The following is a 19376-nucleotide window of genomic DNA, read 5'->3' on the forward strand; positions in this document are numbered from 1 at the left end:
TCACTCCATACTGGAGCTGCATAACTGCAACTATGCCCTCAAAGGAAATGGCTTTTTCATACCCTTCAGCTCAACTCTTTCTGCATTAATGACCCTCCCCTTCTCCCTTGTGTCCCTTCTTCCAGAACTCCTGAGCTGATGTTAAGAAGTATCTTCTAACAGGTGTGACAGAGAAGACATGTCAGACTTTGGGCTTCACTAATACTCTTCCAACTGTGCCTGCTTCCAGAAAAAAAGGAAGACAAAGCAGAAACAACAGCTTCCAGAATTCCATGCCTTTTCTAGAAGATAAATAGAAATCAATTGCACAAGAATATAGCCTGAATTCAGGCTATATTAAAAAAACTGAACAAGACCTCCTTGCTTTCTGAGATCTGTTCTTGATTATAAGAGAATGAACTTCTGTGAACAATTAAGCAAGTGGCTTTAAAAGAAAACTGGAGAAGTAGCACAGATACATCTTCGGCAGAAAAGGGATGGAGTGAATACTGAATTGACTTTCATATGCTTGGGCTTTCTGGTGTCCACTGAAGAGACGATAAGCAAAAAGGATTAAAAAATAACTTTCTAATTTATAAATCCAATATCTGCTTCATGTTTCTTTCAAGAAGATATCAAAGAAAAAGAGACAATGGAGATCAAGGATAAGAACAGGTAATAAAACACCAACCAAGCAAAAAAATCTCCTGAAAATATTTACTGTTAGGCTGGCATGTTCTTGTTCAAACATCCATGGTCAGTAATTTAAAGAAGTCTGAAACTTGGCTGGTGTTTGTACAAAATTGCTATTTTTAAAGGTGAAATTATTTTCTTAAATTACAAAATATTCCATAGGTGCCAGGTTCTGCTGCGTTTGCTTATGAATTATCTCCATGAAATTAATGACAACCGCTTGAAAAAACTCCTGTGATTAAAGGGTTCATAGTCTAACTTTCAATTTACAGTCTCCATTCACTATAGCACTTTTTATAAACAAGTGAAAGTTTCCTTCTTGTGCTTGCCTAACACTGAATTCAACAGATTGTTTCACTGGGGTGAATGTATAATCTTGCTGACAGCTAAAAGGCAAAGCAAGTTCTCTGTGTTAACGGTGTCTAAACAAAGTTAATGAGGTAAGTGTTTACTTGTTGTAAGTTACAAAACATAAAGTTGTAATTAGAAATGTTCTTATTTGCTGTCAGCGCACCTGCAGGAAGAAGACAGCTTCCACCCTCAGCCTTGCAATCTGCAGAATCCCCCTTGATGTGCAGTTCTTTAATGTAGAGCCTCTGCTTTTTTCCTGTGTGCTAAGGAGGTGGGCTTTGCATTGTGCTAGACAGTGGTTGCAAGCAGCAGCTGACTACTCTTTCAGGGTGTGTTCCACTGCCTCCCTGCCCTGGGTAATTCTGTGAAAACTCGTGGAAGTTATATATTTCCATTGCCATGTGACTGTGGGATAGAAAATTTGGGGGTGAATCTCTCTTTTTTTGTAGTTTAGTTAATTAGGCCCTTTTAATGCAAATCTTCTACATCTGGGCATCTCTGAGGATTTTTTCACTTCTCTGTGTTTACCCAGAAGAGGATGACCTGTATGCTTTCTTCCCCTTTTCCTCTCTTCCTCTTATTAGCCTTACATGTGACTCATATTTCTTCTTCTGTGCCACCTGTCCTTCTGTTTTCTGAAGCATAAATTGTAGCTTGTATTTCTCTATGGAATTGTGTTATGAGTGAGACAGAATTTATACAGAGGTGGAAAAGAGATAAGATTATCTGCAAGGATATTGCTGGATATCATCCACTATCTGATGAAGAAACAATTGCAGAAATGCTTGAAGTTGTGGTTTTTCACAATTATTCAAACTACTTGTCTTGTATTTCCTTCTATTTCGTATTCTAGTTTTCTCTAAATACAAAGGACTCTGTTCACTGATGCCTAGAAAATGTTATGAAACTTTGAAGCATTATTAGATGTAGTATTCAGCAAAAATAGAGATTAGTAAATACTACTTAAAATGTTTAATGTATGTGTAATCTGGACCATTTTGGTTAATGAGTTGATTTTCCTTAGCAGAAAAATAGTAGCTTCATTAAATCTGAAATTAAAATAGGAAAAATGTCTTAAGGTAGTATGGAAAAACCCCAGCTTTGAAATCCTGATGAATCTGTGTCCTAAACAGAGGAAAAAACCCTAGGCCTGCATTAATGAAGGTGTATTAGGTCCTGGAATCTATTTGCAAATTTAGGCTCTGGTCTTTTGATGTTTCAAGGTTAAAGTGCATGTTCCAAATCTGGCCCTTTTATTGGCACCAAAGGCCAAAAGAAAATACCACCAGTAATTTAACATATTGCTTATTAAAAATTGTATGCCAACAGCAGCTCTTGCAATACTGTAGCCCCTCCTATTGCAATCCCTAAAGAGCAATTGAGGAGTTTATTTTTATAATTTGGTTTAATCTTTTGCATAATTTGAAAGGTCAAACATTTTGTACTGGTATTTTGTTATTTGTACCATCTGGAATCAAAAACTGTGATTCTCAGCAATTCAAGTTTGTGGAGTAACGGTTACTGCTCTATAATTGAGTTGTCTCCTCAAGGACTTAGCTTAAAGTAGTATTTTCTTAAACATGAATCAAAGAGGAAATTTTACTTCAGCATTTGAGATTTTGAATCCTTGTAATTTGTTTTTGTCTTCTTGCTTTGCTCCTTATTTGCAAAGAATAAACTGAAACAACTTTTACAGGTTTTTAAACTATTTTCCATTAGAATTTGCTTAGTGCCATCAAGGAACTCACTTGTACATTAAAGCAAATCACAGAAAGAACAAAATCATTAGATGAAAATAAATATCTGTTCCTGGTCTCTGTGCCCTTAAAGGTTTTTCTCATTTTTAGTACTATTCAAAAGCATCCTGTTCTGTTGATATTTGACTTTTAGAAACATGTCAGCTTGAAAAAGGTATAAGATAATACTTCAGTTCTTCAATGTTTGACTAAACTGTGATCATGTAGATATTTTGCTTAGAAACCGCTACTATATGGTTTCACATGAGGGGTGCAAAGTGGGAGTATTTCTTTAAACTCACTGCACCAATCTAAAATAAATAGTTTCATCAAAATATCCAATTTGTGTAATAGATCTGAGGAAAAATGAGATATTTGTTTGAATCAAACACTTCTCATGCTATAGGTTGGGGGTTTTTTTTTGGCCATTTGTACTAGATAGAACTCTAGCTAGAGAAAAATTAGATGTTTTCTGTTAGTGGAGCTATTCAAATGAAACAGAAACTGTACAGTAAGGGGTGGCTTGCCAATGACTAGCACATGTGTCATCAACAAATGGTAGGCTTATTGTCAAACTTCTTGAAAAGGCATTAGTAAGCAAGGGTATAGCAAGCTCCTGGCAGTGACTGTGGACCAGTGCAATCTGTAAGCTCTGACTGCTGGGAAATACACACAGCGCAATGCTTAAAACATCTGTTGGTAACATTAAAGGCATTGATTTAAGAATGAAGGTCAGTGCTTGCTGTGTCAAAGGAAGCTTTGCTGTAAGTTTGGTGTGCACTGTCTCAAACCCAGATGAAGTTGTTGAGTCACTGCTCCTTGCCTGCCAGCACTGCAGAATGTTACTTGCTCTGCTGGAAGCTGCTGTGCTGCAGCGGTTTTCCTCTGGCAGGAGTGACCTAGTCATGTCTGTTTCTTATCACACCATACACCCCTTTGTAGACTCTATTCCATCTTTCTAATCACACTGACAGGATGGAAGGGACTTACATCCATCTTTTTTCTGCTACTGCAGTCATCCTATTTTAAATAATTGGAAATATGAGGTGGTTCTGCAATGCAGAATTTTCTGTCTTCAAGGAAATGTTACTGTGAAAATGGCTTTCATTTTATAAAAATAATTTAATGTTGCAGAGATGGTTAATTTTTTAAAATAGTTTTTTTATTGCATGTCCCTTCTTCTATGGCTTATATGACTTCATTCTGAACCAAATAGAATTTATTTATAGCTGCAGGAGAATTTTCCATATGTATTTTTAAATCTAAGTGCTGTTCTGCTTGGAAAAGTGGTTATAAAATTGTTAGCATAGGAAATTCTATATATAATATTTAAAAACTCTCAAATCAGACCCATGTCTTTTATATCTAAAAGTTTGTTTGTTTGTTTGTTTTTTGTAATTACCATGGGTAGTCAAAAAATTCCTTGTTGTTAAAGTCATATGTTTTTTTTTAACATTGTCATATAAATATTTTTTTGTAGTTCTGCATAACAAATTTGTACATTTTCTAGGATTACCCAGGTTCCAAGTTCTCTTTTCAAATGGATGAGATTTTAAAATTTATTTTTGTTGTTGTTGCAAGAACCTGCAAGTTGGAACATGTACTCTTTTTTTTTTTTTTAGTCAGTCACTGTGATTTCTGTCTCATCATTTTCCACAATATTTTTATTTAGACATGAAGTAAAAGTAAGGGGATCAGATTTTTGAGAACAGGCATGGCTAACTTCCAATAGCTCAAGAGTCCAACTCCTTTGTCCAGAACCTTGAGAGGTTCCATTTCTGTACTAACAGTTCTTCCCAACTCTTCCCTTCTACTAAGAGGTTACATACTAGACATACTAGACAGAGTCTGTGGGACTCAAAGAGTTTTCCCTCTAATATTAATGTTAAATCATCACAGGACATAATTTGTGAGTATTGTCTTGTCACGTGATGTGGCGTAGGTTGGGGAACTTCAGCCTGCCACTGATAGCAGGATGGTCCACGGCCCTGTAGGTGTCCCACCACTTGAGAAGTTTCACAGGAAGAAATGGCTGTTACTTTGATCCCTCGAAAAGAAGAAGAATTGGATTTTGCCAGTGTGGCTTGGTGGTTCACTAAGGTCTGGAAAGTATTTTAGTAGCTAACATGGATAGAACTGCATTGGGTATCAACTCCTTCCATTTTGCCCAGTCACCCTCATTTGTGTCCCTTCTGCAGGTATTAAGACATAACAAGATAAACATTAAGAGATTAGAAAGCAGCCTTCTCATTCTTTTGGACATAGTAGGAAAAATTCTGTTATGAAGAACTCTGAAGGGGATGTAACAAAATGGGAACTTAAAAGGACAAAATGATAGAAAATGATAGAAAAATGAACAAAGTCCTAAACCAAAGTCAACAGAGACATCTTGTTTATGTCATTATTTATTGTTTTGAATTATTTCTGGTGAAAGCATGATCAGATCCACATTATTTCCAACAGTTTCTTATAATCCTGTAGAATTCAATATACAAATATTAGTGATGAATAAAATCAGTTGTTGTACCTACTTAGATACTAGGCTGGATCCTGATCTGCCCGATCTTTGCAGTTTTTTTAGCCTTCTATCAATTTTAGCGGGCTTATTTATTTTTATATTTTCTTAGCTTGATACACTTTCTGCAAAGGTTCATTGTGTCTTTTCTGCCTTCCACAGAAACTCTGTTGCCTTTGGTTATCAAGCATCAGTTTTAGCTCCCTGTCACTGAGTAAGGTCTTAAATGTTTTTAGTTTGGTCATGGATTGGAATTGGGGACCTGTTGGAATGAAGTGGGACTGTTGGCTGGAGGTCTGTAGTCCATATTTTTGCTCAAAGCAGGAGGATCAGTATTGGTTCAGGTCAGTCATGTACCTCTAGACAGCTCCTCTCCTAGTGACAGGATTTTTCCTGCTGTTTCATCTTAACCTCCCAAGCTAGTTTGTTGCCATTGCCCCTTGTTAGTCTTGCGCTGCTAAGAAGAGCTCAGCTCCTGGCCTTTACCATGTCAGTAATCCTCAGCTGGGGAACAAAGCAAGCCCAAACCACCACTATGCTCTGGCCACAGTACCTTCATCTGCCCTGAGTAGACTTTCCTTAATCTGGAAAGCCTGGTATCCCTGGTATCCCTCAGCTCCTTTGAAGCAGTGCTGCTGTCCAGCCCCTCATTGACGCACAGCTCATGGTCCCAGGCACAGAACTTCATACACAATGAACAGTGGCCTTTCTGCCAGCCCTCTCCATAAGGTTCTTCAAGTGCCCCCTCAACTCATTGGGATCAGAGGCAGGCTAAGGCTCTACCTTTCAGAGCGAGAACACTTTCCTTGAGTCTTGAATGGTATGAGGACTTAGCATACACCCTTTTGAGACAGGGCAGGATGTATGACCTTTGGCAGGCTCTCCGACAGACAGCAGAAAAGGTATGTCTCCTTCTGTGATTTGCTTCCTTGAGAAAGAATGAAGTTTATCAGCTGTAACTATGTGCGCTCCATCCGGTGGTGCCTGAATGCTGCGAATTACGTGAAACACCAGCGTGCCGCCCTGCCGAAGGAGGGCTGTGCCTGCGGTACCATCTCTAGATCTCACCCTCAGTCACGGATCATGCCGTAGATGCGAAGCTGCAGCCTCTGCCTCGCCCCAGGAGACCGGGCTCTCTCTCCCGAGGGCCCAGGGACACCGGGCCGCGGGGAGCCGGGAACCGCCGAGACAGAGGCACCGCCCGGGCCCCGCCGCACCTCCGCAGCCACGGCCGCCGCTCTCAGGGCGGCACTTCCACCGCTCCCGCCTCCTCCTCCTCCTCCTCCGCGGGCCTGCGGGCGGCGCTCTCCGCCCCGCCCCTGCCCCGTGCGGGGAGCGCCGCCGGCGGGGCGATAGCGGTCCTTTGTGTGCGCCGGCGGCGGGATGTGAGTGCGGGCCGGGCCGGGCAGAGCAGAGCAGGGAGGCTGCGGGATCGGTTTCGCCGCTTCCCCTTGGAGAGCGGGACAGGCGCCCGCCCGCCCGCCCGCCCATCGCTGCTCCCGGCGGGCTCCGGCGCCCGGCTCGGGCCTCCGCGGTGCCCGAAGGGGAAGCGAGCGGGCGGGCGGCGGCCTTGCGAGCTTTTTCTCATCTGGTGTTTGTCGTGTTGCCGCAGGCTGGCCCGGGTGACTGTCCTCCATGACTGCCTGGGCTGCAGGACCTTCGAGCTGCCGCCGTCCGCGGCCGTGCGGGACGTGAAGAGGCGGATCGAGGCGGAGGCCGGGCCGCCCCCCGCCCAGCAGCGCCTGTGGCACCGCGGCAGAGAGGTGAGGGCCGGCGGGGCGGTGGAACCACGGCGGGGCCGCGGGAAGTCCCCTCCCGGATGCTCCGGTGTCGTGCGTGGGCAGCGCGGTGTGTGCGTGTCCTTAGGTGCTCCTCCCGCGGGAAGCACGGAGGTCCTTTGGACGACCCTCATACCGCTCTTGATGGTGCCAGCTTTTATCATCCGAGTTTTTGTGTCTTTTTTTTTTTTCTTTCTTTCTTTACCTGAAGTTCTCCTAATTTCTTTGGGGAGTAGTTGGGGAAAGCAGAAATTCACTGGAGAGTGCTGATGTGTTTGTTGTCCCCTCCTGCCTTTCTGGTCAGTTTCAAGAGCAGAGTTGACATCACAGTGAGATGAAAGTGACAAGGTGAAAATTGAGGTCTGGGCACAGGAGAGAGTCGAATGAATGAATGAATGAATGAATGACCTTGTTCTGTTGAAGGCATCAGCCTGATGTCAGTCTTTCAGTACTGCTTCCTGTGCTTCTAGCTGTGCTCTTGGGAGATGGGAATCTGGAGACCTGGTGGGATGGGATGAATAGAGGCAGGAAGGGGAGAGAGAGGAGGTTGGAAGTTAGTTTTAAATAGGGCAAGGGGATTTGCAAAGGTGTAGAGAAAAGAGGGCTCTAGGAAAACCTTATTGTGGCCTTTCTAAATATAATGGGGGCTTATAAGAAAGATGGAAGGATACTTTCTGCCAAGGCCTGAAGTGATTGGACAAGGGACAATGGCTTTAAAGGAAAAAAGGTAAGTTCAGATTGGGCACAAAGAAGAGATTTTTTAGGATGAGGGTAAGATACTGAAACAAGTTGCTGAGAGAAGCTGTGGATTCCCCATGACTGGAAATGTTGATAATCAGGTTGGATGGAGCTTTGAGAGACCTGATCTAGTTCCTGTTCATGGCGATGGTAGGAGGGGTAGTTGAACTACATGGTCTTCAAATGTCCCATTCCAACCCAAACCATTCTATGCGACAAGGAAAGACACATGTGTTGGTTGTATTGCTTAGGAAGCTTTTAAGAACCTCAGCAGCTCAAGTTGGCTTTGAGGGCTCAGGTTTGAAGCAAACTGCCTATGTAGTTTATCTTTTTTTGTGTGTCCTTGATTTTGTTCTCTCCAGGCCTTCCCTTTTTGGAGGACAAACTCTGTATCACTTTCTAAAATTTGCCTGGAAGCAAAGATCTGACTGCCACAGAAAACTTATCTTTTGCAGGGAACAGTCAGTAATTAGACTATAACTGCTGTTCTGTTTGTTTGTTTTTTTTTTTAATATAATACACTAAAATATATATGGGAATATTTATTCTGTACTGTAGCAAATTTGAAAATCCTTTATAAACTTTTGAACTCCTGTTTATTGGGATCAAATTATTTTAAGATTTTTTGAGTAGTAGAATAATAATCTGTGAATAATTTTTTCCATTAGAACTGTTATGTGCAATTGATAGATGTTAAGTAAAGTCCAGTATCTTTTTCTCTCATAGTTCCTTACTGTATTAAACTATTGATTTGGATGTATTCAATGTCTAAGTTTCTAGTGGTGTCTTGATACAAAAATCCTACCTTAGAATATTTGGTTACTCTATCCCTTTACTGCTTGGTGATGGCTTAGAGCATTCTGTGGATTTCTTTATATTTTAATGGTTTCAGAATACTTATAACCCAATTTTATGTCTTGAGAAAGTTCAACTCAAGTACAATATTTTTGCAGTTTTACAATAAACCCACTGTTGTTTTAATCACTATTTAAAACTGATAAAAGTAAAAAAGAATGTAAGTTTTTTTTCTTACTGGTGGTGCTAAATAATGATTACATACTCTGGACTAGGGCTGTCTTTTATTAAATGTAGTTCAATTGCAAGCATCTATGTCTGTGTAAACTGCTTTCTGTAAACAGAACTGCTTTCTAGTGATTTTTTTTACCCATCAAAGTGAGGAAGTAGTCCCAGAATCTAATACCGAGTGAGACTAATATAATAATTTAATTCATGTAATAATATTTTAATCTAGTTTCTAATAAGTACAGTGGCCTTCTAAATCTGCATTTGTTGTTGTGTGCAGGATAACATGGGTCATATATGAGTCTTCTAGCAGCACTTAGTATACAGATGAGACACATCACATGAAATGCAACAAAATCTTTATGTGCTATGAATACCTCATAGTTTTCCTATTGGCTGTTAAGGAATGTGTTTCTTTGTTTGCCTCAGTTTCCCTGTGATGTTCCTGGTGAGGCACTGGAGGTTGGATTAGGTGACTTTCAGTGGTCCTTTCAATCTTGATCATGCTGTGATGATCTGCATGTAGAGGTGATGGGGGATGACGCCATCAGACTCTTCAGGGGTGTTTCTCTGACAGACTTTTGTCTCTACACAGTGTCTTGCCAGCTGCTTTGAGCTGCTATTGCTTAGTTTAAGCCCCCTGAAATTGCATACCCAGATGTACTTGTGGAGCGTACAGACTATGTACTTCCTGTATGTGTTAATTTTTTTTTTGTGGGTATGCACCTTAGAACAATAACTGCTTTAGTTTTATGCTTCCAGAACTTCCCTGAATACAAAACTTTTTCAATTGTAGAAACAAGAGGCCGTGGCTTGCTCTTAGTATGCTTCTATAAGCATTTTTTCCACCTGATTTGTTTTGTCCTGTTATTATCAAACTAAAACTTCTGATCAAGATCTGTCTTATTTTTTCCTTCAGTTACCTGATGGTATCAAGATTGTGGATCTTCAGAAGTCTCAAAATCAAGTTTTTCTAGAGCTTCAGTCAAAAGGGTTGAAAGGAGGAGGTATGGAAAATATTTGTCTCTGTTTATAAACTGGAAGCTCAAAGCATTTTCTGATGCAATATGGAGTTAATTGAAATTTTTATCTTTAGATGGGAAGCGATTATTTTTCATGTAAATCCTAGGTTTGTCACTTGTTCTTTTCATTCTGCTCTAGAAAAATTAAACTTTTCTTTCTAAGTGCCTCTGTGTTTATTTTTTTTTTCCTGTGATATAACATGTCGAATTTAGGTTATTGCTATCTTTGGAATCAATAAGACTTGCCTTTCAGTAGTGTTGCAGCTGCCTTATCTCATATAAATAAGCTGGATACTTGAAAACAATTCAGATACTGAAAGGAAATCTTTTCAGTAAGCACCATGTAAGAAATTGTTAAATTTTTACAATTGTAAATTTGTAAAACACTGGTAAAAATTTCTGGATTTCTTCTGTTGTTTTTAGTTTCTTTTCTTTGATAACTTGGTTTTCTTTTGATTCTGTCTGTTATTCACATTTTTATTAAAAAACCCTGAAGGCCTATCTTTTCATATTGTATCTTGATAAGTGAATATCTCCAGAAATGCTCTAATTAAAATCTGTCATAATTATTTTATTTGGCTGCTAGCATTAATATTTTTCTCACAATAACTTTATTGCAAGGCAAGGAAATAAATGCTAATCAGATGACATGATGAAGAAGAAAACCCTTCTTTTCATGCAGATATTTTATTTGATCACAAAATACTGTATTTCTTAGCCTGTTCAAGGCATGGATTATGCATTTTTAGTGACAGAGCGAAGTTTGTATATTAACCAGGAGTTCATGTTCACATTCCCTAGAACCTGAAGTGATTGGAAAACACCTATGAAAATGGGCCTCATTTCTATGACCTCATGGTTCTGACATAAAACATTTTTCTTTCTGTCATTCTTGACTGCTTGCTCTAATATTTTGTTGCGTGTAGGCTGTGGTAGACTAAATAAAGAGAGTCTTATTTTCCACCATGCAGCTATATAGAGAAAGTGTAGTGGCCCTAAGAAATCTTTCATGGGAAAGAGAAACTGTTGCTGTATTTTTGTGCCTAGGACTGGAGTTTTTCTTAGAGATGTCACTGTAAGCAATCTATGTCTAGATAAAGTGCTTAACTTTTCCTGGCCCACAGTTCTGAGGTAAGTCAATTTAAAACATCTGAAGGCTTCAGGATCAGCCTTTTGTGTTCATTCTGGAGTCTTCCAGTTCAGAGATATTTCCTTATGGCAGGTGAATCAAGAAATGCCCTGAATTTCTAACTTGGAAGTGCATGGTCAGTAGGACCAAGCACATGGTTTGCTGAAGTACTCTGAGGATTATCCATATGCCCATCCTTTGTGTTCATTCATTGCTAGTGTCTATCACATAAGGCATGATCTTTTCATATGATCTCAAAATAATTCATGTTGGAAGGGACATGAGGAGGTTTTTACTCCAGCCTGCTGCTCAGAGTGTGGGCAGCTCTGAGGTCAGTCAGGGTCACTTGAGGATTGATCTGGTTGAGCTTGGAAAGGAGGGAGACTGCACAGACATTCTGGGCTCCTATGTGCTTAACTGCTCTTATAGCAGAATGAGTTTCTCCTTAAAATTTGTGGTACCAGTTTTGTGTTAAATATGACCAGCTTTAATACTGAAGAAAAATCAGTTTAGCCTTTCACAGGATCCAGTAAATAATGCCCTATAGCCAGAGTAATTGTTGTGACATACAGAGCTCTTAAAGAGAACAAAGTCTATCTTCATTCCTATCACTTAAAAGTTATTTGTCTGTTTTTGTGGTGGTTCCCATGGTGAATGAAACGTGTTGTTTAAACACTTCCACCTGCCTGTCTAACTTAGAGAAGATTAGTTTCTTCATTTTAAGTAATGTCTGTTGATCAGTTCACCTTATTTTGGAGGAGTGCATATGGCATATTGACTTTCATATACTTCTGTGTACTGCAAATGTAACAGAAGTTATGAAATACTTCACACATTCAGCTGTCAGTTGCAATGTCTTGCTTATTTTTTCATTGATGCTATTAAGTTACCTTAAATAAAGTGACTCAAGAAAATTTTAAAGACAAAATACTTGATGTTTTTACTTGATGCTTTCTCAGCAAATAGAACTCTTATTTGTCCCCTTTTTTCCACTTTACTTTTTTATCCTAGTGTTTTATTCCAGAATATGCATAATATGCAGGTTTGAATCGGTGAATCTGTGTGCTTCATAAACATGTGTATGCAGAAGACAGGGAGAGAATAATTACTTGTTAACAATTTTAAAAGGAAGCTTTAGATGGAGCATCATTAGGGTCTGTTTTCCTTGTGAGGATTGTATCATTGCTATTTGTTTGTAGCACGTGTTTTAGAGGTTTGGTTTAGGGAGCTGCCCTTTAGTCTCAGACTGGAGTTTGAAATGGAGAGTATTGAACCTTTCATTTTGTGATAAACTTTTTCTCTTGGAGCAGATGTTCATAATGCTGGAAGGACTCTTTTCCCTCCAGCATTAGGCCCTGGCAACACCAAGGCTGGCACCAGGTCCGTGCCCAAAGTATGTCAGAACAGGAAGTGTACACTAGAGCCAAAAACTTCTGTGCCTGTGTGAGTAGCTGTCAGTAGGGATCATCACTGGCTGTAAATGAGTTAGAGCCACTGCTGCCCTGGAATACTGTCCTGCTACTTAAAATGCAGTAGTCCTTTAGAAAATGCTACTTTTGAACATCAGGTAGTTGGAATTGTGGCATAACTGTTGCAAAGACTTAGCCCCCAAATTTATTTCATCTAGATATGAAACAGCTCATTGACTTCAATATCAAGACTGCTATTTCACCTTTTTTTATTAAAAGATTTATAATGTAGGACTTTCACAGCTAATTCTGGCCCTGAGTTAATTTAAAAAAATTATTGTTTCCAGTAATTGTGTAGTATTTTTTTAAAATCTGAAATTAAGTGCACAGCAGAATTATTTTTTTTTATTTACTTGTTTGTTTTAGGTCGTTTTGGACAAACAACTCCGCCACTTGTTGATTTTCTAAAGGATATATTAAGAAGATATCCAGAGGGAGGACAGATTCTTAAGGTAGACAATAAATAGTATTTTTAACAGTTATTTAATGTGCATGACATAATGCCGAAGTTTAACACTTCCCAGCAAATCTTGTGGTTGTTTTATCTTAAATTCACTGTATTACAGAAGATATAAATGTCCTTTTCTGTGGACAAGGCAAAACGAGTTGTGTGCTTTGTGTGGTTTTTAGTTGTTCTTTTTTTTTCTTTGAAGATGGCATTTTGGTGGTTTTTTTTTTTTAGGGCATCTGGGGTGGTTAGTTGGATGTTGAACTTCTCATCCAGCATGCTTCATCACATGGGTGGTAGGAGCTTAATTTCATTTGTGTATGGGAATAATAGGTTCTAACTAATGGGATTTGATACAGATATATCTAATCTATCTATACATGCATACATACAAAACACCCAAATACAAATGTTGACAGATGATGACAGTTCCTTATGTCTGTTGTCTTGTTTGCAACCATAGAACTAGAAGCTGATTATGCTTAGTGGGAATGCCCAAGATAAGCATATCTTCAACTGTTTTGGCAAATTGCCTCCTGGGTATGTTCTGAGCAGTGTCTGTATGTAGGGGTGCTTACATTTTTATTATTTCTCAGTACTAGTTGCATCTGTAAAATGCATTTGAATTAAGAAGAGTTCAAATTTCCTCAATATTTTAAACCCAAACTTCATTCTAATAGGAAGAAATAAGGAAATGCCATTAGAAATCAGATAGGTAAATCTAAAAGTAGAAATTATGCTATTTTTGTAGTTTACAATTTAGGGTTAACAGATTGTTAGAAACTGATTACTACCAGGCATTTTGCTGATACCTTAAAATTTATTTCAGTGTTTTGATTCTTCAGATACAATGTTGTTACAGCTGAATGTAGCAGTTACCTTCTTGTGCCACAGCATGAATGCAAGTTTACTTCATGGTGATTGCCATACTTAGCCCAGTTTCCAGAAATATTAAATACTGTCTTACTATGTCTTCATGAAAGACTGTCATGATTGTTCTTTTAGAAGAAGAACTGCATATAAATATCTTGTAAAGATTCTTTAAACATTTGTTATTTATGCTTAACTCTAGGTGTATTTCTTGCTATCTCATAATACTTTAAAACTATGTAGAAGTGACAATATAATATGCATTATAGACTGAACGTACTGTCAAAAACTGCAAAACAAAAGGGATATAATTTTGGAACCAGATATTAGGTAACAGTGAACTTATTTTAGTCTTGACAATATACTTGAATGCAACCTAATCTGAAATACTTGCTGCTAGCTGATGCATTTTTAAAGAAAAAGTTCATCTTGCTATCAAGTCTTTTATGTATAACTGAATGAAATTAAAGTATGTGAATACATTGCATGTGATGTATCTATATTGCTTTTCAATTCGGCTACAATACTTGCTTATGCCAAGTTTGCACACACCCACATAAGCATACACACGTGTTTATGTGTCTGGAGCCCTGATACCCTGTGATGATTCAGTGTAAATAGACCATTGTGTGAGGCTGTAATCCCCTAGGTATTTATAATCACGCTTACGTGTCTACTGTTGATGAAAACAGGACTGGATAGGCGTATTTTATTAATGATCATGTTTACAGAACTGCTTTACTGACATTTGAGTTTTCCGTAGCTCTCACCACTGATACCACTTTTTAACTAATACTCAGTCTTAATATAAGCCTCTTTCCAGTCTGTGGGTTTCATTCAACAGGTTTGCTGCTCTGTTGGTTCATGACTTAGGGAGCTACTGGTCAGAACTGTATTGCAGCCCTTTGCTGCAGGGGTGTTAGAAGCTTCAGCACCATGGCCCAGGAATGGTTGGTTCATACTGTGAAATGTAAACTTGAACCTAATTCTGTTGGTGTAAAGAAGAGTGCTGTGCATTACCCCTTTGTGCCTCACTGTTGTTGGACAACTGTTTGTAAGGACTTACCTAATACACTTTGATAAATATAAAATTCTTTTTTCCTCTTCTCACATTTGCCTTGTTTTGAGACTTTTACAGCTCTGATTCTTAGGATAATATAGTAGTAATAGTTTAGTAGCTAATTTCTCAACTTTGTGACTGCCTTTTTATGGTATTTGAGCTCCAAATTCAAGTCATGTTTATAGTATTTGTATATTTGTTTATAAGGATGTTTATTCTCATGCAGGTAAACTGGATAAAACCGTTTTAGTTGAAATGTACAAAAAGAGTTATACTTGAGAAATTTGCTTGTTATTTTCTACTGTTTAAGTTCAAAAGCCATTGCTAGAATATGTATTACTGCATTAGACTTTGTTTTGATTTATTTTTTCTGCCTCAGGAACTGATACAGAATGCAGAAGATGCTGGTGCCACAGAGGTTAGGTTTCTATATGATGAAACTCAGTATGGAACAGAAACGTTATGGTCAAAGGACATGGCACAATATCAGGGTAAGTATAAGTTTTAATAAATTTGGCCATTATTTTTCAATATGCATGTTGTTTGGGGTCAGCTGTCCTGGCTATGTCCCCTCTGAGCTCCTTAGCAGCCCCAGCCCACTCACTGTTTGGGCCACATGAGAAGCAGAAAAGGCCTTGGCTCTGCATAAGCCCTGCTCAGTGATAACTAAAACAGCTCTGTGTTATTGTCACTGTCTCCAGCACCAATCCAAAACACAGCACCCAGCTACCATGAAGCCCAAGCCAGCACACCAGTTTTTAAAGTAAAAATTACCTGTGCTCTTTACATGTCAGCATTCTCCAGACAGTTCAGTTTTCTTCCCTGTCCCATTTTTCCCTTGACTGTACAACCAGCTTTGCTCCATGTTGTATGTATACTGCAAATCCAGCTTCTAGAAACTTTAGTTTTTTACATCATTTACTATGGCTTTGTGAGATAAAGATCTATTATGTATTTAATAATTATTATTAAAATTACTTTTAAAATTAGTTTGCATAGTCATCCTGAAAGGCATTCGGTTATGATTTGAAGTTTCAATGAGGAATGATCCACTGCTTCTTTCTTCTGGCTTTTTTTTCAGTTGTTAATAAGCCTTAATATGTCTTCTAATATGAATTTATTTGTCTTACTTTCTAGACACAGGTTATTGTTTTATCTTGCCTTATATTCCCTTCCAGTGGAGGTATCTTCAGACTGTGACTAGTACATTTTTCAATCATCTTTTTGATAGTCTGAACAGATTGAGTTTAAGCCTTGTGCCCCATGACACTTCTTTCAAAAGTTTTGTTGTTTTCTGCTTTTTGTTCGGTTTTTCAGAATCATTCTTTTAAAATGAGGATGTAAGAATTAAATAACACATCAGAATAGAAATCTAAGTACCATTTACAGAGGTAAATTAATCTCATTGCTTTTGCTTTTGCATTTTGCATTTTTTTTTATTACCAGGCATAATTTGATGTCAGCTTAGAGTCATAGCTTCCCCATTAAATTTGCACATGCATATACTTCAATGAAATGCTTTCTCAGGTCTGTGAGTTAATTTCCTAGAAATTTTCAACATTAAATAGTTTTCTTCTTCTGTCATCTTTTTAACTCTTGCCTCTTTATTATAGGGCCGGCATTTTATGCATATAATGATGCAATTTTCACCCCTGAGGACTGGCATGGTATACAGGAAATAGCAAGAAGCAGGAAGAAGGATGATCCCCTGAAAGTTGGAAGATTTGGAATTGGCTTTAATTCAGTTTATCATATAACAGGTAACCTTAGTAGTTATTTTAAAAAGAAAATGTTGAAGTTTTAAATAGTTAAATTACTTTAGATATTCATAAACATTTAATATTTTCTCCATAGAGTGTTTTAAGATTACTTCATGGCTAGATTTTCTTATGAAGCATTCCTGTTTTTCTCTAATCCTATAGGTATCTGTTTGATTTTGAAGGTTTTTGAAGATATTTCTATTAACGTCATTATGTTCTTAGTCCTTTACATTGAAATGAACATTCCTTTGTATTGCTGTTTCAATTATACACTACTTCTCATTTTATAGAGGCTCATAATATAGGGTAGGTATCCAAGTAGAAGTGTGAAAGTTCTTTTCACTAGACTGAAAGTCTTCTGCAGGTTCTTTGGATAGTAGTGATTCTTATTTATTGCTAGAAAAGATATGTAATCGAGGTATATGCACATTTACCCTTGAAAGAGATAGTACATACTGTTTTGCAAGCTCTTAATAGTCAGTCTTCAAAATCTGTTATTCTCCCAGAATATTTTATTGTGGTACAGAAGAAGTATAAATAATGCTCACAATCTCCACAGCTATAACAGTGCAAGGGGAAAAAAAAGGTAAAAATTTTTACCTCTTGAAGGGAATTTGTAAGGCACATGATATTTTAAAAAATGTTTTACCTAGCTGAGTATGAATAAAATTAATACATTCTGTAGTTTGATAATTCTGCGAATTTGTGCTTTTAAATGTATAGAATTAATGTCTGTCAGTCTTCAAGATCTGCAAAGTATGAATCTAGTAGAATACACATGTAGTAAATTAATTAATTGGGGTTTTTTTTCTTGAAAATAGTGGAAATATAAAAGTATCTAGTTGAAGGAAGTTGAAAGCAACTTCCTGTTTCTCCCTGTCGGCTAGAATTCAAATGGTTGGATGAGTATTTATATATTCAGCTGCAGAATAGGTGTATGCTTGTTTCTTCCCTGTTAGTAAGCACTGAATTATGTTATCAGAATCACAGAATAATGTAGGTTGGAAAAGACCTTTAAAACATTGAATCCAACCATAAGCCTAATGGTACCAAGTCCACTAAGCCATGTCCCTAAGGGTCATGTCTTCATGTCTTGTAAATACCTGCAGGGATGGTGACTCAGCCATTTCCCTGGGGATTGTACTCAGTTTATCACAGTTTTAGAATATTGTATTCTTGCCTTTTTAAAAGTTGTTCCTTAGCACTGTATTTTTAAAGTATGTTGTTTTAGGATTAATAGTGATTGTTGTTTTTTATGGATACAGATGTCCCTAGCATCTTCAGTGGTGACCAGATTGGAATGCTTGATCCCCATCAAACCCTCTTTGGACCCCATGAATCAGGCCAGTGCTGGAATCTAAAAGAAGATAGCAAGGAAATAAATGAACTTACAGACCAATTTGCACCTTTCATTGGTGTATTTGGCAGCACTAAGGAAACCTTCAAGAATGGAAACTTTCCTGGTACATTTTTTCGTTTCCCACTTCGTCTGCAGCCTTCCCAACTGAGCAGCAATGTTTATGACAAACAGAAGGTCTTGGAGCTGTTTGAATCCTTCAGAGCAGATGCAGACACAGTTTTGCTTTTCCTGAAGAGTGTTCAGGATGTTTCATTGCACGTACGGGAAGCTGATGGAACAGAGAGGCTGGTTTTTAGAGTAACTGCCAGTGAGAACAAGGCCTTGAAACACGAAAGACCCAATTCTATCAAAATCCTGGGAACGGCAATAAATCAGTATTGTAAGGGAGTTCCAAGCAATAGCATAACATGTGTGACATACCATGTAAATATAGTTGTAGAAGATGAGAGTGTTAAGGACGCACAGAAAACATCTTGGTTAGTGTGCAATTGTGTGGGTGGTCGAGGAATGTGCACAGAACTGGATTGTTTAGCTGATGACTTGAAATTTGTTCCTACTATTGGAATAGCCATGTCTTTAGCAACTAACGAGGAGGAAAACGGAGCTGTAGCAGACTTTTCAGGAAGAGCATTTTGTTTTCTGCCTTTGCCTCCCGGCGAAGAAAGCAAAACTGGACTTCCAGTTCATGTTAGTGGTTTCTTTGGTCTCACAGACAACAGGAGGAGTATCAAATGGCGAGAGCTGGATCAGTGGAGAGATCCAGCAGCTTTGTGGAATGACCTTCTTGTGGTAAATATAGTGCCTAAGGCATATACCACCCTTATTTTGGAAGCTATCAAACGAATGGAGACTGAGAAGAATTCAGATTTTCCATTGTCACCTGAAAGAATTTATAGGTTATGGCCTGATGAGAATAAAATCAGGGTACCCTGGAAACCAATAGTAGTACCTCTCTTTAAAGACCTGCTCCAGCATACAGTTATTTACTCAGTGAGTAATCAGTGGATAAAGGTGGAACAGGTGCACTTTTCTGAAATGGATGAGAGTTTGGAGTACACACAGTCTGTTCTCAACTACCTCCAGAATTCAGGGAAGCAGATTGCTAAGGTACCAGCAAATATTGCTAGTGCAGTACATCTTACTCTTTCTACTGCTAAAGCTGTGAAAAAAGTGACTCCTGCTGTAGTGCGGCAAGTCCTAAGGAAATCTGGGCACAGTGGACCTGCTGAAGAAAAGCTTCATCTTTTAGAATTTGTGCTTTCTGATGGAGTCTACAGTGAACTGATTGGATTGGAGCTTTTGCCTTTACAGAATGGGAATTTTATTCCTTTTTCCTCATCTGTGTCAGAACAGGATGTAGTTTACATAACCTCAGAAGAATATCCCAGGTATGCTTAATATTTGTAATAATGTGGGGAGGGGTTTTGTCATGTTTTTTCTTTTTT

At 38.4% G+C, this 19376-nt stretch overlaps 1 protein-coding gene across 1 annotated transcript in view; it reads left to right on the forward strand.

Annotated features, from left to right (window-relative positions):
* Nucleotides 1–631: 631 nt before the first annotated feature.
* Nucleotides 632–19376, forward strand: part of SACS (sacsin molecular chaperone) — a gene marked incomplete at its 5' end in the record, with an annotated part of 39003 nt that continues 20258 nt past the window's right edge. Inside the window, 7 exons of the mRNA XM_084226965.1 lie at nucleotides 632–654; nucleotides 6887–7037; nucleotides 9733–9820; nucleotides 12800–12885; nucleotides 15191–15302; nucleotides 16425–16571; nucleotides 17837–19319. Of these exons, the coding sequence (XP_084083091.1) occupies nucleotides 632–654; nucleotides 6887–7037; nucleotides 9733–9820; nucleotides 12800–12885; nucleotides 15191–15302; nucleotides 16425–16571; nucleotides 17837–19319 (2090 nt within the window). The remainder of the gene's footprint in view (nucleotides 655–6886; nucleotides 7038–9732; nucleotides 9821–12799; nucleotides 12886–15190; nucleotides 15303–16424; nucleotides 16572–17836; nucleotides 19320–19376) is intronic.

The sequence above is a fragment of the Fringilla coelebs genome, assembly GCF_963513975.1.
Source record: "Fringilla coelebs genome assembly, chromosome: 2".
NCBI lineage: Eukaryota > Metazoa > Chordata > Aves > Passeriformes > Fringillidae > Fringilla > Fringilla coelebs.